At 35.9% G+C, this 26,167-nt stretch overlaps 2 protein-coding genes across 2 annotated transcripts; one reads left to right on the top strand and one right to left on the bottom strand.

The window, feature by feature from the left end:
• Positions 1-4,658: 4,658 nt before the first annotated feature.
• On the bottom strand, positions 4,659-6,168 carry LOC139851334 (CBS domain-containing protein CBSX5-like). The gene is made up of 2 exons (XM_071840350.1): positions 5,828-6,168; positions 4,659-5,490 (listed from the first exon to the last, which is right to left on the bottom strand). The coding sequence occupies exons 1-2, from the start codon at positions 6,166-6,168 to the stop codon at positions 4,659-4,661; spliced, it is 1,173 nt and encodes a 390-aa protein (XP_071696451.1).
• A 15,808-nt stretch (positions 6,169-21,976) lies between these two features.
• On the top strand, positions 21,977-23,176 carry LOC139853431 (uncharacterized). The gene is made up of 2 exons (XM_071842823.1): positions 21,977-22,037; positions 22,293-23,176. The coding sequence occupies exons 1-2, from the start codon at positions 21,977-21,979 to the stop codon at positions 23,174-23,176; spliced, it is 945 nt and encodes a 314-aa protein (XP_071698924.1).
• The last annotated feature ends 2,991 nt before the right edge of the window (positions 23,177-26,167 follow it).

The following is a 26,167-nucleotide window of genomic DNA, read 5'->3' as shown; positions in this document are numbered from 1 at the left end:
ACCCCTAAAACATGGGGTAAAGTGTCAAATCACCATTTTCATAAAAAGTCTCAAATAAACTCCACTCAAATATTCAACGGGTCATATCTTCTCGCTCGCAACGAGTTAAATTTTTTCTTACACCATCGTTAAACTCGAAATAATTTTACGAACACAATGTCACTAACTATACGCAAAACGGACACTTTTTAAAAAACGCTAAATATTTGGAGTACTTTTCATACAGGTTGATTTTTTCACTCGCAGGCTCCGTAACTATTTTCATCTATTAACAACAAACACATATGGATCTTATTATTATTTTTTAATTATTTAGTCATTTTTTGGATATATCTCAGTAAATCTTCTACTCTTAAATCATACGAAGTGTTAATATAAGATAACGACTTAATTGCGTTAAAATTTTAAAAGTCAACAATTTCATAGCGAAACGCGAAGATACACATATATTGTTAATTTAAAATAACATTTAAATCTTTGACGGGATATACCTTTTAGTTCGACTCTAGTTGCGCTTCAACGACATGATCGTTAGCCACAAAATAATTTTATAAACTAAACACACTATATATTAGACAAAAATGATGAATAGTACCAAGGATATTTTGAACTTTTCACCCTTTTATTTCCCCCTTTTAGCTAAATTTCATTTCACCACAAACACCCCTCACACTTTGTTCAAAAATTAAAATTGACCCCTAAAACGGGGGGTAAAGTGTCAAATCACCATTTTCATAAAAAATCTCAAATAAACTCTACTCAAATATTCAACGGGTCATATCTTCTCGCTCGCAACGAGTTAAATTTTTCCGACACCGTCGTTAAACTCGAAATAATTTTACGAACACAATGTCACTAACTATACGCAAAACGGATACTTTTTAAAAAAAAAAATGCTAAATATTTGAGGTACTTTTCATACAGGTTGAGTTTTCACTCGCAGGCTCCGTAACTATTTTCATCTATTAACAACAAATACATATGGGTCTTATTATTATTTTTTAATTATTTAGTCATTTTTTGGATATATCTCAGTAAATCATCTACTCTTAAATCATACGAAGTGTTAATATAAGATAACGACTTAATTGCGTTAAATTTTTAAAAGTCAACAATTCCATAGCGAAACGCGAAGATACACATATATTGTTAATTTAGAATAACATTTAAATCTTTGACGGGATATACCTTTTAGTTCGACTCGCGTTGCGCTTCAACGACATGATCGTTAGCCACGAAATAATTTTACAAATTAAACACAATAAAATACATTGAAAACCGAACCCCCGGCTCGAAGAGAGGGTTCGAAAACTAGTTGATATTAATTATTAATATTAATAATAATAAAATAATAATTTGTACACTTTATTAAATACTAAAAAGTATCCTTTGGGAAAAGTATCCTTTGGGGTAGTTAGATTTTTATTTTCTAAAATAACAATAACTATGAAACAAAAGTTAATTCATTGAAAGGTGAAAGAACCAAACAAATATGCAACGATTTTTTTTTAAAATAGTAGATTTTGTAGAAGACCATACAAAAATAGAAATTAAACATAATTTTTTACACAAATGTTAAAACCGAAGTTTCACAAGTTTCGCACTTCGAATTTGGTGAAACCGAAGTTTGGAACTTCGGTTTTGACTCTTTTTGACCACCAAAGTTTGAAAATTTGAAAATCTTCATTAATGAATCTCAACATTAATCAAGCTTAGATTCACGATCTATATGCTAATCCTAACCTTCGTCAATCGACAAATTCAGTTTACATCAACAAATTTGGAGCAATTCTACTCAAGTCCTTTGTTATGAGAAAAGTCAAATGGTTGAGGTCTCCAAATTAACCTGGCATGATTTGATAGAAACTAAAAATGCATAGTTGTTCTAAATCCTTGCGTGAACGTGTCTGCAAAGTTATAGCTTATAATTTGAAGAATCAAATCCGAATTTCGAAGTCAAAGTTCGTTGAAAAAGTCAATTGTTTGAATCTTGGATCGAATTCGAGTTCTATGTTTGGATTCAGACTATTTTGATGAAACTCGAGTATTTAGTGATCAATTTGCAGCAGGTTTTGTGAAGAAATCGTTGTCTAAAAACATCTAAATTGCAAAATCAAATTTAATATGAAGATGAAACCGTCGCTAGCCGTTCTTCATCAAAATTCTGATTTGGAGATGTTTTTGCACAAAGATTGTTCAAATACTCTGTTAATCGCTGCTTTATGATAACGTTTCAAGTGATATTGAAGTTTAAATCGATCAATTGATGATTGGGACAATTTCACAAATTCGATGATTAACTGCTCTAGAATCAAAACCGAAGTTCCAAACTTCGGTTTTGCCACGTATCATATTCGTTTGAACATGTCAGCTGTGTTCTGCAAAAAGTGACAAAACCGAAGTTTCAAACTTCGGTTTTACCAAATTCGAAGTTTGAAACATCGGATATACCATCTGTGTAAAAAAAATTTTGAATTTCTATTTTTGTAAGTTATTCATGAAAATCTACTATTTAAAAAAAAAAAAAACAATATGCAACATAATTACAAAAGGTTAGAAATTAGAAAATGAAAGTCTAACCGCTATCTACGACCAAACCTACCTTAAAAATAAATTAAACATCAAAATCAAACAATCAACCAAATCAAACACTAAACTAAACTAACAACTACTCGTACAAGACACAATAAATTCTTTCATGCAGTGAACCTCCATGCATTCTCACCTTCAACATTTTTATTTTGACACGGATCAGAATTCTTTGGGTAGTTAGATGGGCGCAACTTAAAATTCCTAATAAAGGACTACAAGGTTTTACTACAGAATTATAATTCTTAACTATATTCATTTGTAGAAGAAAACGTAAATTGCTTTTGATCCAAATTTACAATTCTTTAGTTCCGAAAATAGTAAAGTTTATAATTGTTTAATTTACATATTGCTTTCCCCTCTAATTATGCTTTTGAGGTATACTTTTGTAACAAATTTTGTTTTTATTTATTTATTGAAAAGAAAAAATACAAAAGACTTAATTACACGTTTGGTCACTGTGGTTTGTCAAATATTGCAACTTTAGTCACTATAGTTTTTTTTTTTGCAAGTTTAGTCACTGTGGTTTCAAAAAATTACAATTTTAATCACCGAGTCTCACTGACGTGTATTTACTCCGTTAGAACATATCATGTTAGAACATATCATGTGCTGATCACGTGAGGGGTATTTTCGTCTATTCGCACCATATTTCCAGCCTTATAAGCCCTTTTATCCCCCTTTTATTCTACGTTTGTTTTTCCCTTTCCATTTGAAACCCTAATTTCCAACACATCTTTCAATTCACCTGCAGTTAAATCAAGCTCACCTGCAATAAAATTGAAAGACAACTTAATCATTCTTCATCTTCCTTTCATCTCAAATAAGTAAACCCTAATCAAATTAAATTTCTCAAAATCAAATCACTACCATTTCAAAATCCACCTCTACCAATTCCATATGTTCTGTTTTTATTTCACTTTTATCATCACCACCACATACAAACCTACTTCCATTATGTTTGTTCTGTATCGTTCCATCTAATTGCTAAATCCAAATTAAAACCTAAATTAAATATACGTACATGCTGCTATTGTTGGTCACCGAAACAAAACCTTCGCTGATTCAAGGCCGATTAATGCTCCCCCACCGTCAAGAATTTTTCTAGCTCCGGCGACCGCCGTCGTCATTCTCCGACGATTTTTCAAGCTCCGTCGTTCGCTCTGTCGACCGCCGTCGATTGTTGTAACTCGATCTTCATCTCAGATATGTGACCCAATCTTCATCTCAACAAATACAAATCTTTGAGTTTACAAATAGATCTCTAATTTGGGTGATGAAAGAACAATTAGCAAGGTGAAGGACATGGGTTATTAATCGACGCCAGCTTCCATTTCAAAATCATCGCTGAAAATTTTATTTAAAGGAAATGGGTTATTGAAGAATTTGTAGAAGCCATCAACACCACCGGAGTAATCGTCTTAGTCTTTGTTTAACAAAATTGAAGAACCCCCAATTTCAACCTAATATAATTAACTGTAAGTGGATTTAGATTTGTGTCTTTGTGTTCATAAGCAAATTGTAATATAATTAGGTAGAAGATAAGGTATGGATATATGTTGAAATTATAACAGAGATGTGCTTGTCGTGATTTTATGGATATAAATTGAAAATATAGCAGTTATGTGTTTTTATGGATATATGTTTAGAAAAAAAAATTTACTTTTTTTATTTATCAAATTTTTTTTTTTTTTTTTTTTTTTGGGTTCAAGGAGATGAAGAGCTAAAAAGAGGGACGAAGTAAAAAGACTAAATTGCCCTCACATGACAGGCACTTGACTGACACTTAACGGAGAAAAGTAACGTCATGCAAGATTTTTAAACTACAATAACTAAACTTGCAAAAAAATAACTATAGTGACTAAAGTTGCAAAATTTGACAAACCACGGTGACTATTCGTGTAATTAAGTCAATACAAAAACACGGAATGAAAGTTTATCTTCAAGAGGCCCATGGTTCAATCGCATTCATATTACTAAAAACCACCAAGTAGTTGTTTATATTTACAAAATTTCCCCTTTCACCTATCTTTTTTAGTTTTAACATAGTTGCTCATATGATCACCAACTTAGTTAATCATACTCTCTAAATGTTTCCGGAAAATTTCCAACATACTTGAAAACTTCACAATTCCGACCACACTACAATCGTCTTCAATCACCCACACATAACTCACGCGATGCGCAATCGCTTGAATCATCACTGCCACCAACGAGCTTCCAGGATGACAGATAATAGGCTCCACCCTCCTCATTATTCGGACGGAGTAGCTATTCGGCCTATTGTACCTCCCAGTCCTCATAGTGACTGAGGTCGGGGATGATACCTCCAACTCATCTTCAGAAGATGAGTTGGTATTGTTATTACAACATGGAATGTTGGAGGAGTAATTTGAAAATTCCTCCAACATTCCATTAAGATTCATTTCATTCAACCTTGTCTCCACCACCCGGATAATGTTTTCAGGTGGGCCACCACAGTCTATATATGTCATAAGATCTCCAGCGGACAATGTTGTGATCGCAGCAGCAACCATTTCGTCGCAATAAGCAAGTGTGAAAGGAGATATCTCTCCTATCAACACACCATCATCATCAACCACGGCTACCGAAGTTTGGTCAACAAGAGAAGATGTTATGGCGTCAAGTGCTTGTAATGCCGAAGAATGGTAATTGATTGTGAGGATGTCAACGGTGATGATACCGAGTGACTCAACGGAATAAGCCGCGATTGGTGAGAACGAACCGATTGTGCTTAAAAGGAACCTCATCACGTCCTCTTGTGTTATCCAACAATATTCACGGTTCGGCCTCAATTGTTTTCTTTTGGTAGCTCTATTTCTTATTGGAACCACAAGATTTTGTGCACCGTTGATAATTAAATCAATTGCTTCAAGCAAACTGCAACACAAAAGCAAACAAAAAAAAGGTTTGACCCCTCTAATTAAGAATGATTGTCTCAAAATAAGTATTCACTAGCAAAAAAATTAGACTGAATATTTTAAGCCAAAAATGTGAAAATCTAATAATTCGTTTTTAAACGATTGCTAGCTAAACTTTCATTCTCTCCCTATTGAAGTAATAGACTGCAGACAAAAAAACACACAATTATTGTTTACTTTTTGCTGAATGATTGTTAAATTTGATTTTACATTCAAATATACATAATACGGTAAACGTAAAATTTAAAATAGAACTTTGGACAAACAGATATGGACGGATTGAGTATTAAAATTACCTTGAGGAGGGTTCCACATGTTTAACTACATGAAGAACATGTGACAACAAGACCGAAACAGGTGACTTGAGGGCCAAGGAAGGAGACGAAATGTTGTCTTGTTTACAAAGGTAACAAATGATGTCAACCATGCAAATTTTACCAATACAACGACAGTTACTAACAAGGTGATCAGTGGTTGAGTGAGGGTGATCACATGTCCAAATACTAATGTGTGTGTCGTCAGAAGTTTTGAGTGCGTTTAAGGCGTGGCGGATCGTGGCGGTGATAGGGAGGGAGGTGAGGGGAGGTTTGCCTAAGCAAAGATCGGAGACCTCATATGCCAACAATCTAGCTGCCATACACAAATTGTTGGTGGGTTTAGAAAAAGTGTTTGTGTGTGTGAAGATGAGTGTGTTGATGTGGAATTGAAGTTGGTGAGTATATTTATAACCCCATTTTCCAACTATTGATGGGGGCTAAAATGTAATTTAATAAAGATAAGCTAATCAATTTTAATGTCATGAATTAAACAAGTGAAAAAGGTGATTGTCTATAAATGGATATGGTTTCTAAAAATAGCAATATAGAGGTGAAAATGTATATACAGACTTGATTTAACATGGGACACCACTCGTGCTAGATGTTTCTTAAACTCTATATTTTAATACCTTTTTCAAGAATTTAGTCTAAAAAGGTTAGTGTTAATCGGTAAACATTCTTTTCACATGTATGTAAAAGTAACGTACATCTATACATGATCATATTGGTGAGATGATTAGACCTTATCAATTATCATGATAGTATGTGAGTTGGTTCGATGTATATGAAATTGGTCATATAATATATTATGTAGACCAATGGCGAGTCTATGTATGTTAGTCATATTATGTTAGACCCAACCTGATTGCCTGATTGTGGGTTTCGGTCTAACATAATATGACTAACAATGTAGAGTTATATGGGGTCCTTTGATTCTATTAATTTAATTTTTTTATGTATAAAATACTAATTAAATTGTATAAAACATTACTAAATTTATAGATAGGGTCTCATATATTTTTAAAATTAGTAATTTTTAGAGAAGTAAATAGCCATTCTTCAAAAAAAAAAAAAAAAAAAAAAAAAAAAATCCAAAGTATCACTGAATTTGTATAGGACTCCATTGAATTTGAATCATAGAATCGCTAGTGACGTAGTAGACCCATCATTAATATTAATATTAATAAATAATATATATGTAAGTGAAAATACTCATCAATTTTGAATAGAGAAAGGATTATACATTTATATGTTTACACATCTAATTTAAATACTAACATATATACTATGTTGGTTTACATACAAACAAGTCACATGTGCCAGTCCAAATCAATTATGTACTTCATAAATATATCCAAATATCCAAACTATATACTTATGAAAATGTGACACGAAATGTACCAAAAATGTAAAATTGATTACAACAAGTGGAGATGGAATTCACACAAAAAATGATTTTACTATATATCTTAAACATTATTTTAGTGGCAGATATAACTCGCACACTGTGATTTAGAAATTATTTACAACTATACATGATTTTTTTATATTCATTAAACACCGATTCAATAGTTTATATCCATAATATGCATATCGAAAAAGTACAAACCTATTAAGGTAAGAAAAATTCAAGATATATATACATAAAAAAAAATTAAAATTGAAAAAAAAAAAAAAACATTGAGCCTCTTGACTTTAAACATTGAAAAATGCAAAATTGCAATCAAATGGGTTCCAGTGGAAAGAAAGCACAAATCAAAACCTAATCAAAGCAAAGCCTTTTACCATAATCTGATCAAAAAATATGGCCACCCTAATCCATCTAGTACACCTTTTAAAAAACAGTCCTCAAATCCTGCAACTTACCCAAACAACATACATATTCATCGTCCTATCCATAATCATGGTGCTCGAGTCCAATCCCCCCAATTTTCAAACAACATACCCCCTCAACAACAAATTACCTCTATTATGTTTTTTAATCATCCGGAAAATTGGAACCAGGAATATCTTCGAGTGTTCTTTAAACGCTATGGGGATGTTATAGATGTCTTCATACCTCTTAGCAAAGTTCTAAAAAATGGACAAAAATTCGGGTTTGTAAGGTTTGCAGGAGTAACAGATGTAATCTACTTGCTCTCCAGGCTTAACACAATATTTGTAAATGGTAAATGGATGCGTGCATATCGTGCTTTCGATAGGAAAAACGCCAAGATGAAACAGATATTAAGAGCAGTCATCAGAACCCGCATAATAACAAGAAACCATCATCACAGCAACCTTCACCACAGCAGGTCTACAAACCTAAAACACCACCTCAACTACAAGATGCATCAAATCATAAGGAAAATCCCAGCAATGCCTTTCGTGATGATCGCAACTTCAAGGAAGCCCTAAATAATGAGACAAAAACAATCAAACCACGAAGGATCATCATTGAAGAAGACGAAACAAATAAAGAGTTATTTAAGTATGCTATCGTCGGGGAAATTATTGATATAGATCTTATAGAACAATTTCCGACCTTATGTTCGGCTGAAGGTCTGATCGACTTCAATATCAAATATGTAGGAGGGTTAGATATATGCCTTACTTTCGATAACGAAGAGGTGATCAACAACATACTTAATTCCGATAATCATGTACTGAGAAACTGGCTTAAGAATATCAGAAAACTTGATGATTTAAACGCGCAAAACTCAAGGCTCTCTTGGATTACCATCAAGGGTGTATCCATCTCTTGTTGGAATGAGAAGAACTTCAAATCTATAGCGGGATGGTACGGGAAGGTATACGATTGCCTCAACTATAATATTGAAGGTAACCAAAGTTTAATCTCCGGGAAAGTCCTAATCAAGCTTTGGGGTCATGAGCTTCTTAACACCATCGTTGAAGCAAAAGTGGGCGAAAGGATCTTTTTTGTCCAGATTATTGAAGATGTGAACGGGTTTGTTGAGATTGAAATGGAAGAAGAGGATGAAAAGGTTTCCGACGATCAATCAGACTTCAAAAGCAATTCAGATATGCAATCGGAAATCGACCCACCTGAGTTCGACTTCACCGGAAAAACCAAAGACCTCCATACGGAGTACACGTCAGCAACGGATTCAAGCATTAATGACAGTCTTGGGAACAATGAACCCAACCACCATAGTGAAAAATGGGGCAACGAGGCTGATGATTAAATCTGGGGAATACACAAAAGGTAGAGAGTTCCAAGAACCCTAACGGCTCAAATAATAAAAACATCGCTTCAGCTCCTCCTTCTAATAAAAATAATTCTTCCCCCAATTCAAACAATCACCCATTTTCTTTATCCGATCTACCTACGTCCACTAACCCACTCAAAAATTGCAACACTAGCCCATTAAAAAATGATCACTCCTCCAGCCCATCAGATATTTTTGTCCAAGATACCCCAGCCCATGTCCATCTAAAAATCTTAAGGACCCCATAAACCACATTAATCAACCCAAAGCAAAAGAAGTTAAGCCCATACCTTCTTCCAACCCATCGTATGTCAATTTAAATGACACTGTAACAGTTTCTTCTGAGGAGTATAACGACGAGGAACAAATTGGTCTCTCCATCCCTTGTTTTGTGCAATTAACCGATCACATCCCATCACCTCCTATTGATAACCCTAATTCTTCTAAACCTAAATCCCATCGTCGTGTCTTCAGATTCAAATCAAAACACAAAACTGAGATGATCAACCTAAGTCAGTCAGGTACCAATCAGTCCCGGAAACATCTAAATGATTCAATCGATATTCTGAATAAAAAGAGAAAGTTCACAAATGGTTCTCAAAGCTCAGCTGATATTCTTTGGGCTAGCATCCGTAATTGGAACTCATCATCAAAGATTCAAAACGCAAAGGCTCAAGCTAGATTGAATGTGGTGTAACATCCCGCCTTTTTCCGTTTACTTTTCCGTTTAACTATTTAAATCCCGTTATATGTTTATAACATCTCCCGTTAATATGCGTTTTAAAAATATCTCGTTTAGGTAATTCACTCACCCGCAACTGAACTAGAGGGACCATTGTTGCCAAGAGAGCAAAGAGGTGACTAGGTCAACTAGTCAACCCTTCACTCTCATCCATTCATTATCTCTTTCATTTTTCCTTTTTCTTTAATACTTCCACAAAATCTCTCAAACACCACTTCAAGGATTCATCATCCAAATCAAATCGAGCAAGCATCCATCTAAACAAATTACATATTTGGAATCCTTGCAACTTCTTCTTCGATTCCATACCGACTTCATCAAGTTTGGGTAACTTTCTAAAATCACTAGATTTTTGTGTTCTTGATATTTTGAACTTATAAAGTTGTTAATTAGTGTCTATGGCTCAAGTCTAACATGAATATATGATTTATATGCTCAATTTCGTTATTTGAAGTAACTAGCTTGAGTATGAACTTTGGTGTGTTTGATTTGGTGATTTGGTTGTTTTAATGTTGTTAAATGTTATAAATGCATGCATTAAATGTATTCCTAGTATCACTAGCTTCAATTTGATGTATAGGTTGCTTGAGAAAACTCCATAAACTTGATTAGTGATTTTGGTGAAATTGGGTTAGGGTTTGATAAGCATGAAATGAATATTTGATGCATTGAATGCCATGAATTATTGTTAGTAAGTAGTTAGTTGTATTGTATACTCGATTACTTACAAAACGGCATGTTGTATGTATGTATTAAATGCCCAAATCATAAATGTGCACTTATCAAATTTGAGTATTAAATGTGTGCATTAATTGATCATTTACTTTGGAAAGTCGATTGTTACAAATAACATTTTTGGTTAGTGAAATGTATTTAGTTGTGTTCTTTGTCAAATTACCTTTCTAACGATATAAGGTACGAGTTCTAAGCATTAGCGGTTTGCGAGTTATGCTTGAAAGTGTTTGGAATTGAGACTTGGAAATTTGAGACTGACCAGGTACCAGCTCCCGTGTATTGTCGCGGCGCGACAATCCTGGGTCGCGACGCGGCCTAAGCCGTGGTCAGGTTCTGACCTCCTTGGTCAAATTATGAAAAATGTTTGGCACCCTATGGACCTCCGATTCACATGAGACTTGTTCTAACATGTTTATATATGAATAAAAACCTCAAAAAAATAGTTCGGGACCCGACCCGAACGTGTTGACTTTTTCATTGACTTTGACCGACCAAAGTTTGACTTTTTGTCAAACTTAACCAAATGATTATGCAACCTTCCTAACTTGTTTCTATACTTGTATCTTGCATGAAACTTGACAATTTGATTCACATGCTACTTAATCGAGTCGTAACGAGCCATATGACTAATTGAACATCTTTGACCTATCGTGTTTACCGTTATTGATACGACCTATTGGTTTAGGTCAAGACTAGCACTATCCTTCGCACACGTTACTTTGTGAAGTACTTTTCATACGTGCACTCAAGGTGAGATCATAGTCCCATCTTTCAAACAACTTTTATGCTTTAAACTATGGGATGAGAAATATATACGTATCATACTTTTATACATTGAACACAAGTACGAAAACGAACATTCCACGTACGGGTTTGAACGAAAATCCTCAATTCAATTATCATTAGTTACACTTGCAGGGTGTAAACGTGAACTTATATTATGTGATCACATGGGCTTGACGAGCCTCATTCGGACGGTTCGCTACCGTTAGCGGATGAAATATAAATTCGGGTCTAGTGTATGTTCTAACACTACGCAAAGGGTGCAAAACAGTTAAGTTTGATAATTGGGTGCCCGCGAAACAAATAACAACTTTGGAATAAAAATGATTTTGATAATCATTTTATATTAAATCTTGTGGTTCAAATGCAACGTTTACTAAAACACCTATGATTTCACCAACGTTTTCGTTGACAGTTTTCTATATGTTTTCTCCGGTCCTTGAAAGCTACTTGATACATGCTTCCGCACTCTTTTTGATACTTGCTTGGATGTCGAGTATACATGCATAGTTGGAGCGTCTTTTGACTACTTTAAATTGTGTCGCATAGGTTTCATTCGTACGTTAAACTTTGTAATGTAACTAGTCTTTTGAACTAATTGTAAACTTGAAACATCCTTTTACTTATGAAATGAATGCGACATATTTTGGTCAAACGTCATAATAAAGACTTATGACCACGCAACGGGACCGAAGTAGTCGGCGCCGTCAAACATGATTTGGTCGGGTCGCTACAGATGGTATCAGAGCATTGGTTGTAGGGATTTAGAGTTCATTGGTGTCAACCCCGAGTCATAGGGTACATTAGTGAGTCTAGACTACAACCGACATATAGACTTGAAGTAGGAATTACTTGACTACTTATGCATTATACTCGAACTCGTCTATCATATCTAATTCTTATTCAATCTTAATCTCACGTTACTTGATTCAATTGACGCGCCACCTTGACTATATGAATTAGTGTCGAATGCACATATGAATTAGGGTAATATAATTTACGGGATTATATTACGGTGACTCATATGAACATTCCGAAATTATGACATAAAGAATTTAAGGCGAGTCAAGGAAAATTTCTCTCTATCCCTATTCCATATCATGGTTAGTATTATTAAGAATACTAATCAACGGTATTCTTGTGTTTTGAAGGAACAATGCCTCCTCGTCGTGTGCCACGCCATGAGACTCCCGAACAAGCACTACAACGAATGATAGCCACCGCCGTGGAAGCGGCCATGGCCGATCAATCCTCCAACAATAACAACAACCACAACAACAATCAAGGGGCCGGTAAGTCAAGCGAAGGGTGCTCCTACAAAGCCTTCATGGGGTGCAAACCTCACACTTTGATGGAACCGGGGGACCGGTTGTGCTCACTCGATGGTTCGAACAAACGGAAGCCGTTTTTAGCATAAGCGGTTGTCGGGACCAAGATAAAGTCAAATATTCCACCCACACCTTTGCCGGTATCACCCTCACGTGGTGGAACACGTATGTACAATCGGTGGGTACCGATGAAGCTCACGCCCTCTCTTGGGCCGATTTAAGAGAGAGGATGATCGTCGAATTTTTCCCTCGTGAAGAAACCCGAAAGCTCGAACAAGAGCTAAGAACTTTAAAGGCGGTCGGAAACGATCTCAAGGCCTACAATCAACGATACGCCGAGCTATCCTTGATGTGTCCCAACCTCGTGAACCCCGAATCTCAAAGGGTTGAACTCTATATGGATGGTCTTCCAAAGAGCATCAAACAAGGAGTGATGTCATCCAAACCCGCTAACCTACAACAAGCTTTGAACATGGCCCGCCAATTGATCGAAACGGTTGACGAAATCGTAGTTCCGGCACCTAAGGCCGAGGATAAATCGGGCGGCAACAAAAGAAAATGGGAAGCCCCCCAATCAAGCAACAACTACAACAACAACTTCACCAAAAAGCCTTTCACCTCCGACGCCAAGAAAAGTTATGGAGAAAATAAACCCTTTTGCAACAAATGCCACAAACACCACTATGGTGAATGTAGCAATCTATTTTGCCATCGGTGCCAAAGGGGTGGTCATGTGACAAACGATTGTAGAAGTGCCGCCCCCGTCGCTCAAAAGGTGCCCAATGCACCAAAACCGGGTACTTGTTATGAATGTGGCCAAACGGGTCATTTTAGAAATGCGTGTCCGAAGAAGAAAGCCAACACCAACACGCGCGGACGAGCTTTCAACATCAACACCGAGGAAGCCCGAGATGACAATGAATTAGTCACGGGTACGTTTCTCCTCAACAACACTTATGTTACTTGTTTATTCGATTCGGGTGCCGATAAGATTTTGTATCCAAGACTTTGACTCATTCTTTTAATACTCCACCACTTCCACTAGATACTACTTATACCATTGAATTGGCCAACGGATAACTATTGAGTGCCGACACATATTACCGGGGGTGTACGGTAAACATTTTGGGTAATGAGTTTGAAATTGACTTGATACCCATGGAACTAGGAAGTTTCGATGTAATAATCGGTATGAATTGGCTAGCCAAAATGAAATCTCACATCCTTTGTGATCTTAACGCAATCCGAATTCCTATCGAGAATGGTGAATCTTTGATCGTCTATGGCGATAAGAGTTGCACCGGACTCAACCTCGTTTCATGCATTAAAGTTAGAAAACTACTCCGTAAGGGTTGTTTTGCGATCCTTGCTCACGTTAAGAAAGTCGAGTCCGATGAGAAGCACATCGATGATGTGCCAATTGTTAGTGACTATTCCGATGTATTTCCCGATGAATTGCCGGGTCTTCCACCTCATCGACCGGTTGAATTCCAAATCGATCTTATTCCGGGAGCCGCGCCCGTAGCACGTGCACCATATAGACTCGCTCCATCCGAAATGCAAGAATTGCAAAGTCAAATCCAAGAACTACTTGATCGTGGTTTTATCCAACCTAGCCATTCACCTTGGGGTGCTCCGATTTTGTTTGTTAAAAAGAAAGACGGATCCCTACGAATGTGCATTGATTATCGTGAACTAAACAAATTGACGGTTAAGAACCGATATCCTATTCCTTGCATCGATGACCTCTTTGATCAACTACAAGGGTCTTGTGTATATTCAAAAATCGATCTCCGCTCGAGTTATCATCAACTAAGGGTTAAAGGGGAAGATATCTCCAAAACCGCTTTCCAAACTCGTTATGGTAGTTATGAATTCCTTGTCATGCCATTTGGTCTCACTAACGCACCGGCGGTGTTCATGGATCTTATGAACCGCGTGTGCAAACCGTATCTTGACAAATTCGTTATCGTGTTCATCGATGATATTTTGGTTTATTCTAAAAGCAAAGAAGAACACGAGGAACACCTCCGACTTGTGCTTGAACTTTTAAGACAAGAACGACTCTATGCCAAATTCTCCAAGTGTGAATTTTGGTTAAAGGAAGTTCAATTTCTTGGTCATGTTGTAAGTGACCAAGGTATTAAAGTCGATCCAATGAAAATCGAAGCCATTAGTAAATGGGAGACCCCTACTACTCCTACTCACATTCGTCAATTCTTGGGTCTCGCCGGATACTACCGTAGATTTATCAAGGATTTCTCTTTGGTTGCTCGTTCTCTAACCTCTTTGACTCACAAGGGAAAGAAATTCAATTGGGCGACCGAACAAGAATCCGCATTTCAAATCTTGAAAACAAAGCTAACAACCGCTCCTATCTTGTCACTTCCCGAAGGCAATGACAATTTTGTTGTATATTGCGATGCCTCGAAACATGGTTTTGGGTGTGTGTTGATGCAACGAACGAAAGTCATTTCTTATGCTTCTCGACAACTCAAAATTCATGAACGAAACTATACGACACATGATCTCGAACTCGGAGCCGTTGTCTTTGCACTTAAAATGTGGAGACACTATATTTATGGAACCAAGAGTACTATCTTTACCGATCACAAAAGTCTCCAACACATCTTCGATCAAAAGCAACTAAACATGAGACAACGAAGGTGGATTGAAAGATTAAACGATTACGATTGCGAACTTCGTTACCATCCCGGAAAGGCAAATGTAGTAGCCGATGCCTTAAGTCGAAAAGAAAGAGCGGTGCCTCTTCGTGTCCGAGCTTTAAACATCACCATCCACACCAACCTTAATAGCCAAATTCGGGTAGCCCAAGATGAGGCTCTCAAGGATGAAAACGTTTCACACGAGCTCTTGAACATTCTCGTCTCTCGCTTCGAAACTAAGGAAACCGGACTCCAATATTTCGCCGGAAGGATTTGGGTGCCTAGTTATGGGGACCTACGAAGTCTTATTTTAGATGAAGCCCATAAGTCACGATACTCGATTCACCCCGGTGCTAATAAGATGTACCACGACCTTAAACAACAATATTGGTGGCCGAACATCAAAAGGGACGTAGCTACTTATGTTTCCAAGTGTTTGACATGTTCCAAAGTCAAAGCCGAACACCAAAGACCGTCCGGACTACTTCAACAACCCGAGATCCCGCAATGGAAATGGGAAAGGATAACGATGGATTTTATCACCAAACTACCAAAAACGACGGGCGGTTATGATACCATTTGGGTTATTGTTGACTGTCTCACCAAATCCGCACACTTTCTCGCTATGAAAGAAACCGACAAAATGGAGAAACTTGCACAACTTTATATCAAGGAGATCGTAGCCCGACACGGTGTACCTTTATCGATTATCTCCGACCGAGATGGCCGTTTTGTTTCTAGATTTTGGCGTACCTTGCAAGAAGCGTTGGGAACGCGTTTAGACATGAGCACCGCATATCATCCCCAAACCGATGGGCAAAGCGAATGCACAATTCAAACCTTGGAGGACATGTTACGAGCTTGCGTGGTTGATTTTGGAAAAGCTTGGGACAAGCACTTACCTCTCGCCGAGTTCTCTTACAACAATAGTTATCACGCGAGTATTAAAGCCGCACCTTTTGAAGCGCTATATGGCCGTAAATGTCGTTCACCTCTTTGTTGGGCCGAGGTAGGCGACGTACAAATCACCGGACCTGAACTCATTCACGAAACCACCGAGAAGATCGTTCAAATCCGAGATAGGCTTCGGACGGCCCAGAGTCGTCAAAAGTGCTATACCGACAAAAGACGCAACGACCTTGAATTTCAAGTCGGTGACCGCGTCATGTTAAAAGTTGCACCTTGGAAGGGTGTAATCCATTTTGGGAAACGCGGGAAGCTAAATCCACGGTATATTGGTCCTTTCGAAATCTTGGAGCGTATTGGAACCGTTGCTTATCGTTTAGATCTTCCGCCTCAATTGAGCTCCGTTCATCCTACCTTCCATGTATCTAACTTGAAAAAGTGTCTTGCCGAGCCCGATATCGTCATCCCTCTCGAGGAACTTACTATTGATGACAAACTTCATTTTGTGGAGGAACCGGTTGAAATTGTGGACACCTCCGTCAAGACATTGAAACAAAGCCGAATTTCAATTGTTAAAGTCCGTTGGAACGCCAAAAGGGGACCCGAGTTTACTTGGGAAAGGCAAGATCAAATGCAAAAGAAATACCCTCATTTATTCCCGATTCCGGAAACGCGAAATTCCGAGGAAGAAACAACGACTACTACGCCTACTTAAATTTCGGGACGAAATTTCGTTTAAGGAGTAGGTAATGTAACATCCCGCCTTTTTCCGTTTACTTTTCCGTTTAACTATTTAAATCCCGTTATATGTTTATAACATCTCCCGTTAATACGCGTTTTAAAAATATCTCGTTTAGGTAATTCACGCACCCGCAACAGAACTAGAGGGACCATTGTTGCCAAGAGAGCAAAGAGGTGACTAGGTCAACTAGTCAACCCTTCACTCTCATCCATTCATTATCTCTTTCATTTTTCCTTTTTCTTTAATACTTTCACAAAATCTCTCAAACACCACTTCAAGGATTCATCATCCAAATCAAATCGAGCAAGCATCCATCTAAACAAATTACATATTTGGAATCCTTGCAACTTCCCCTTCGATTCCATACCGACTTCATCAAGTTTGGGTAACTTTCTAAAATCACTAGATTTTTGTGTTCTTGATATTTTGAACTTATAAAGTTGTTAATTAGTGTCTATGGCTCAAGTCTAACATGAATATATGATTTATATGCTCGATTTTGTTATTTGAAGTAACTAGCTTGAGTATGAACTTTGGTGTGTTTGATTCGGTGATTTGGTTGTTTTAATGTTGTTAAATGTTATAAATGCATGCATTAAATGTATTCCTAGTATCACTAGCTTCAATTTGATGTATAGGTTGCTTGAGAAAACTCCATAAACTTGATTAGTGATTTTGGTGAAATTGGGTTAGGGTTTGATAAGCTTGAAATGAATATTTGATGCATTGAATACCATGAATTATTGTTAGTAAGTAGTTAGTTGTATTGTATGCTCGATTACCTACAAAACAGCATGTTGTATGTATGTATTAAATGCCCAAATCATAAATGTGCACTTATCAAATTTGAGTGTTAAATGTGTGCATTAATTGATCATTTACTTTGGAAAGTCGATTGTTACAAATAACGTTTTTGGTTGGTGAAATGTATTTAGTTATGTTCTTTGTCAAATTACCTTTCTAACGATATAAGATACGAGTTCTAAGCATTAGCGGTTTGCGAGTTATGCTTGAAAGTGTTTGGAATTGAGACTTGAAAATTTGAGACTGACCAGGTACCAGCTCCCGTGTATTGTCGCGGCGCGACAATCCTGGGTCGCGGCGCGGCCTAAGCCGTGGTCAGGTTCTGACCTCCTTGGTCAAATTATGAAAAATGTTTGGCACCCTATGGACCTCCGATTCACATGAGACTTGTTCTAACATGTTTATATATGAATAAAAACCTCAGAAAAATAGTTCGGGACCCGACCCGAACGTGTTGACTTTTTCGTTGACTTTGACTGACCAAAGTTTGACTTTTTGTCAAACTTAACCAAATGATTATGCAACCTTCCTAACTTGTTTCTATACTTGTATCTTGCATGAAACTTGACAATTTGATTCACATGCTACTTAATCGAGTCGTAACGAGCCATAGGACTAATTGAACATCTTTGACCTATCGTGTTTACCGTTATTGATACGACCTATTGGTTTAGGTCAAGACTAGCACTATCCTTCGCACACGTTAATTTGTGAAGTACTTTTCATACGTGCACTCAAGGTGAGATCATAGTCCCATCTTTCAAACAACTTTTATGCTTTAAACTATGGGATGAGAAATATATACGTATCATACTTTTATACATTGAACACAAGTACGAAAACAAACATTCCACGTACGGGTTTGAACGAAAATCCTCAATTCAATTATCATTAGTTACACTTACAGGGTGTAAACGTGAACTTATATTATGTGATCATATGGGATTGACGAGCCTCATTCGGACGGTTCGCTACCGTTAGCGGATGAAATATAAATTCGGGTCTAGTGTATGTTCTAACACTACGCAAAGGGTGCAAAACAGTTAAGTTTGATAATTGGGTGCCCGCGAAACAAATAACAACTTTGGAATGCAAATGATTTTGATAATCATTTTATATTAAATCTTGTGGTTCAAATGCAACGTTTACTAAAACACCTATGATTTCACCAGCGTTTTCGTTGACAGTTTTCTATATGTTTTCTCAGGTCCTTGAAAGCTACTTGATACATGCTTCCGCACTCTTTTTGATACTTGCTTAGATGTCGAGTATACATGCATAGTTGGAGCGTCTTTTGACTACTTTAAATTGTGTCGCATAGGTTTCATTCGTACGTTAAACTTTGTAATGTAACTAGTCTTTTGAACTACATTTGTAAACTTGAAACATCCTTTTACTTATGAAATGAATGCGACATATTTTGGTCAAACGTCATAATAAAGACTTATGACCACGCAACGAGACCGAAGTAGTCGGCGCCGTCAAACATGATTTGGTCGGGTCGCTACATGTGGCAAGAAGAAAAAAAATACCCCAAAAAGCAAATCCAACTCAGTCAATTGCAGCAACATTGGATCACAATCACTTTCAGGTAAGTCCCTTAACTGTGATGATGTTGGGTCAAAGCTGGGACTCACCAGATTCGATAACCAGTGAACTGCCTTTCCCATCGTGTTATTTTTAATATGTTTTTAATGAAGATAATGACCCTTAATATTAGAGGCCTAGGTTTAGAAGACAAAATCAAAACTAGATGGTTTAAAAAACTTTGTGACCGTGAAAATCCCAACATAATTGCACTACAGGAAACCAAATGTCGAAAATTCCCTGAATCTTGGATTGATAAAATTTGGGGAAACAATAACTTCAAACACGCTGTTAAAAACTCTAAAGGGAACTCAGGAGGTATTTTACTGGTTTGGGATTCTAGATTTTTTATTACTAACTGTATGGTTGAACGTGAATCCTTTATTTCGATAAAAGGAAAGTGGCTAGATGCAGGTACCGAGCTTATTGTCATTAATGTTTATGGACCTCAAACCGACGAAGCTAAAAGGAAAATGTGGAGTGACCTAAATGAGGTAATGGATTACGATGAGGCAATGTGGATCATTCTCGGGGATTTCAATGATGTTAGATTCGCAAATGAAAGAAAAAACACAAAATTTGTGGAAAGTAGAGCGGCCATGTTCAATAATTTCATAACAAACAACGAACTCCTCGAGGTACCGCTCGGTGGTCGACTCTATACTAGAATCAGTGATAATGGGCGCAAATTTAGCAAGATAGACCGCATTTTAATCTCCAATAATTGTCTTCATTATTGGCCAAACCTATCAGCAACAATACTTGATAAAAATCATACGGATCACTGCCCATTAATTTTAAAGGACGGCGTAACAGATTTTGGCCCGAAACCCATCAAAGTTTTCGACGAGTGGCTTAAACATAAAGGTGCCTCCGAAATTATAAAAAAGACTTGGGAAGTGAATGTTAACATCACTAAACCGGATTGCATCTTCAGGGATAAATTGAAAAACGTTAAATTCAAACTCCGGAAATGGTACTCCACATCACACTGTAAATTACAAGTGGAGATTGATGATCTTTTAAAAACAGTCAGTGAATGGGAATTAAAGGCAGAGAACTCCAACCTTGATGAAAACCTGAGGCAACAATGGATGAAAGATCGAGAAAGTTTGTTTCAAAAAGAAAAGACACAAATGGAAATGTTGAAGCAAAAATCACGTTACAAATGGGCTTTCGAAGGTGACGAAAACAGCAAGTTTTTTCATTCGGTCATTCAACGAAGGCAACATAAGAACAATATTCATGGTGTTAACATACCTGGAATTTGGTCCACGAACCCTTCCGATATCAAAAAAGAAGCTCACAACCACTTTAAATCCTTGTTCGAAAAACCGACGGGTAAGAAATTTAAATTGAATAATTGGTCTGGCCCCTGTCTGGAAAAGCCGAAAGCTAACCTCCTTGAAGCCAAGTTTACTGAAACCGAAACACTAGAAGCAATCAAATCTTGCGGGCTAAACAAAGCACCGGGCCCCGACGGTTTCAACATTTTATTCTACACCAAATTCTGGGATATCATCAAAGACGATCTCTTGTGTGCACTTAACGGGTTCTGGGAATCAGGTAACATCTCAAATGGTTGTAATGCTTCCTTTATTACTTTAATCCCTAAAGTTAACGACCCTCTTAACTTTGCAAATTACCAACCCATTAGCTTAATCGGGAGCTACTATAAAATACTTTCAAAAATCCTAGCTAACCGAATTAGGAAAATCATTCCATCTTTAATTGGTAACGAACAAAGCGCTTTTATAAAAGATAGGAACATCCTTGACGGAGTCCTCATTGCCCTAGAAACGGTAGATGAACTCAAAGCTAAAAAAGAAAAAAGTTTTATTTTTAAGGTAGATTTTGAAAAAGCCTTTGATTGTATAGATTGGGATTTTTTAGCGGACATAATGAAACTTATGGGTTTTGGGGCAAAATGGATTAAATGGATCCTTTCTTGTCTAACCTCTACTTCTATTTCCGTACTCGTTAATGGCTCACCTAGTGAACAATTTTTCCCAAAAAGGGGTGTTAGACAAGGGGATCCACTCTCTCCGTCCTTTTTATTCTTGCAAGCGAAGGCCTAAATTATCTTTTAAATCTTGCAATTAAAGAAAATGTTGTAAAAGGTGTTGAAATCGGATCCGATAAAGTAGTGGTTTCTCATTTGCAATATGCGGATGATACAATCATTTTTGGCAAATGGAACAAATTAGAGGTTAGGAACACTCTTAAAATACTCAATTGTTTTGAAGAACTCTCGGGCTTAAAAATAAATCTTAGCAAAAGTTGTGTTTATGGGATTTGTACCACAAAATCGGAACTAAACCTCCTTGCAAAGTGGTTCGGGTGTAAAGAAGGTAGCTTCCCATTCTCCTATCTTGGACTACCAATTGGAGCTAACCTTAAGCAACGCCATCATTGGCAACCAATTTTTAACAAGTTCAAAAAAAGACTAGCCACTTGGAAAGCGAAAACAATATCCTTTGGAGGTAGACTTACTTTAATTAAGTCCGTACTTAGTAGCCTACCCTTATATTATTTCTCACTTTTCAAGGCTCCTTCTAGTGTCATTAACGACCTTGAAGGTATGCGTCGGGATTTTTTTTGGGGCGGGTCTTCGGATAATTGAAAAATGGCATGGGTAAAATGGAAGCAAATTCTTCTACCTTATGACTCGGGCGGGCTAAATGTAGGTTCTTTAAAAAATAAAAATTTTGGCCTGTTAATAAAATGGTGGTGAAAATTTCTTAATAATAACGGTAATTCTCTTTGGGTTCGGGTAATAAAAAGCCTATACGGGAAAAATGGTGGGATAGGATGTTATACACCAATGCCCGAGTCTAAATTAAAAAAGTTTTCTGGGCGAACTTGGTTTAATATCATATATGTTGAACACACCCTAAGCAAACTAGGGTGTGATGCTTCTAATGCTTTTTTTTAAAGTTTAGGGAATGGTGCTTCGACCGCATTCTGGGACGACAAATGGTGTGATTCAGAGCCTCTAAGAGTAAAATATCCGAGGTTATATAGGCTTGAATCGAGGAAAGACGCAACAGTGGACTGCAGATTTTCGAAAAAAGACGGTGTCACGATCTTTAATTGGGCCTGGAGCAGCTTGCCTAAATGGCGGGCTGAATCAGAACTCGCAAACCTGGAAGTGCAGCTAAAATCCTTTTCTTTCTCAGGTGATAGCGTAGACACATGGAGGTGGAAATACAGTGCTAATAATTCTTTTTCTGTCTCGTCCCTGGTTAACCTTTTAGCCGAACTGGAAACAGCACATCTCTCAAACCCGATTCCTACGCAAGTTAACAAGTTAATCCCTCAAAAAATAGGGATTTTCATATGGCGCGCAAAACAAAATCGTCTCCCTGTTAGATCCGAACTTGACATTCGAGGTATTGACCTACACTCCACTAGATGTCCAGTTTGCGATGATTCCATTGAAACTCTCGAGCACCTACTTTTACATTGCAAGTTTGCTAAAGATATATGGAACCGCATTCTCCATTGGTGGAAAGTTGATGATCTAAAGATAACAAACCTCACGGATTTAGCTTTAGCAAAAAATCTTAACGTCAAAACCTTTACAGGAGTGTCCATTTGGCAAGCAATTATATGGATTACGGGATATCACATATGGAAAAACCGCAATGATATTGTCTTTGGCAAAAAAGTTTCGTGTGCCCCTAAAATTATCGCGGATATACAAACTTTAAGCTTCGAGTGGATTAATTCCCGAGGTAATAAGCTTAATTTAAATTGGTTACAATGGATTACCTACCCATTTGCTTTCGATGTAAACCCATCACCAAAAACAGGGATTGGCTAATCCAGGTTTTTTTACCCCTTTGCCTCGATCAAAGTCTTAGTTGGGTCCAAATGAGAAGTTACGAGTTGCTTTGTCGCTGAAGTTTCCAGCACTGTGATTCGTTTTCTTCGCAGCTTGTTGTCACAAGTGATCAACCCAACTTTGAATGCGATGGAGGTTAAAGGGTTTTTCCTGAAATATTAGCTCCCCTGTTACATCTTCAACGACTTTCCCCTATATTGCCTCTCGTGGTTTTTATTAATGTATAGTATAGTTTTCGTGTTCCTTAGTTTTGGGTTTCTTAGTTCGTGTATCCTATTGTCTGTATCTTCTGTTATACATGTACCCTTGATATATTGTTTTTTTTTTTAATAAAATGCTGATCTTTCAAAAAAAAATCAAAGTCATCTAGGTATGAAACGATATATATATATATATATATATATATATATATATATATATATATATATATATATATATATATATATATATATATATATATTTGGGATAATTATATATATATATTTTTTTACATTTTATTAACTATTATGTATGTTTTTTAAAAATGCATTAAAATTTTGTTTTTCAAGTATTAAAAAATTACTTTTGGGTATATATATATATATATATATATATATATATATATATATATATATATATATATATATATATATATATTGGGATAATTATATATACTTTTTTTTTTACATTTTATTAACTATTATGTATGTTTTTTAAAAATGCATTAAAATTTTGTTTTTCAAGTATTAAAAAATTACCTTTGGGTATATATATATATATATATATATATATATATATATATATATATATATATATATATATATATATATATATATATATATGTGTGTGTGTGTGTGTGTGTGTGTGTGTGTGTGTGTATTTAACCCAAAAGTAATTTTTTAATACTTGAAAAACAAAATTTTAATGCATTTTTAAAAAACATACATAATAGTTAATAAAATGTATAAAAAAAAAGTATATATAATTATCCCAAAATAAAATGTAGATTTAAAGTTCACTTGTCAAATATCACAAAAAATCATGTGTTTAGTTTAGCTAGAATTGTTTTAAGTTGAGATATGATGATAAATTTACTTGTTTTTCGATAAATCCACTTTTATTATATATTACCTGTTTTTTCATTAAAAATTTCAATGAATAATATAAGTGAATTTCTCAAATGAGTTGAAATATCATTTCTCATATTAAGAAAGAAAAAAAAAACTTACATCTTAATAAAAGAAAGTTAACTTGCCTTAAAAAATATATCAAATACATACATACATACATATATATTACTCGTAACACAATATAATTAGTAGTCTACTATTTTGCCCTCTCATTTTTTTTTTCACTATAGTATTTATAATTTGTCTCAAAATAATTTTACTAAAAAAAAATAATTACTATAATAAATATCATCAAACTCATTTTATCTTCATTTATTGCTCTCAAATATTTATTTTCTAAACATATTCACTCAAACTTTTTTTTTTAACACAAAAGAAAAACTAATATATTACATTTATTTAAATTAAACAAAAACAAAATTTTTACATGCAGTTTTGAAGTAGAGCATGTTGTATTGTACAGTAATAAAAGACATAGATGACATCGAATTGGAAGAAAACAAAAGGAGAATAAGATTGATCATGTAAAGGAATTGTAAGTAACAAAACAACCGCCGTCGTTGTCCAATACAACACTCCCCTCGGCAGCAAGCACTGCTAACCTAGCGAGAGGTGCTGCTACTTATCTTATCATTTTTATTTATTAATTTTCTTTAAATGTTTTTACCCACAAATTATGTATCGTGTAACTTACAATAGAATTTTATTTAGAAGGAAAAGAAAAGAAGTCTGTTCCTGAATATTTTTTAGGAGAGAAAAAGAAAAAAGAGGGGGGAAAAATTACGCCTAATTTTCTCTCCTACAATTTTTCCAACTTGGAAAGATTTATTTCTCTTCTCTTCTCTTTTATGCATTTCTTTTCTTTTCATAAAAAACTTAGGCACAAGGTGTTAAATTCATACTCTCTCCGTCCCAATTTAATAATCCGGTTCGCATATCAAAAACATATGGTTTAAGAAATGCAACTATCACAATGTAATTTTTATTTACTTTACAGTTTTAATCTTTATTTTTAACCTATATTTTTATTTTACATACATAAAGTAAAGTAGATGTGTAAATGAGCCGAGCTACTCGAGTGGACTCATTAAAACTGAGATTCGAGTCGAGCTTAAGCGAGTTCGAGCCCGAGCTCGAGCTTCATATATCGAACTCAACAAGCTCGCTAGCCTAAACGAGCTATTCATTTACATAGATTAGTTAATAAATTTGTCTAATAATATATTAATAATTACATAATAGTTATTATCGTATTATATATCGAAATTGTTGAGTCCCCAAAATAATTAAGGATTTAATTATGACAAAACTGTAATTTATTTACACTAAAATGTTATGAGCAGCCAGCACAAGTTTGTTTATGTTGTTTATGTACAGTCAGCTAATATAGCTATGTCGAGTGTGTAGTATGCTGGCTGTTCTACCAGCACAAGGTAGAATGTATTCTTCGAATCAGCACAGGATGAGTACTCAGCTAATTAAGAATATCAAGTGACTCAGCATATGAAGAACCAGTAGATCTGGATAGCAGCATACAACACAAGACAGCCATGCTCCATTACAAGCATGGTAGTTTCCCAAAGTGGTATACATCAACGCACTATTCAACAGAAGTCGAAGACAAAATTGAACAGAAAAGGACAGGAGTCGGCGGCTGACAAGTGACCTTACAAGACCACGTGGGAATGCAGAAGTGGAACGCATGTGCAGACATGTGTTATACTTTATTCATACCTAGGGAACACAACATTCCATTTGTTTAAATCAAATGGTAGTGCCAAACCGAATTGGTGTGTTCCTGCAAATAGCTACCTAAGAGGAAAGAAGTAGAGCACGCCTTCTGACACAATTGTCCCCACAA

Source organism: Rutidosis leptorrhynchoides, chromosome 6 (genome assembly GCF_046630445.1).
Source record: "Rutidosis leptorrhynchoides isolate AG116_Rl617_1_P2 chromosome 6, CSIRO_AGI_Rlap_v1, whole genome shotgun sequence".
NCBI classification, from domain to species: Eukaryota; Viridiplantae; Streptophyta; class Magnoliopsida; order Asterales; family Asteraceae; genus Rutidosis; species Rutidosis leptorrhynchoides.
Note: the sequence above shows the minus strand (reverse complement) of the source record. Positions and strands in the feature narration are given on the sequence as shown.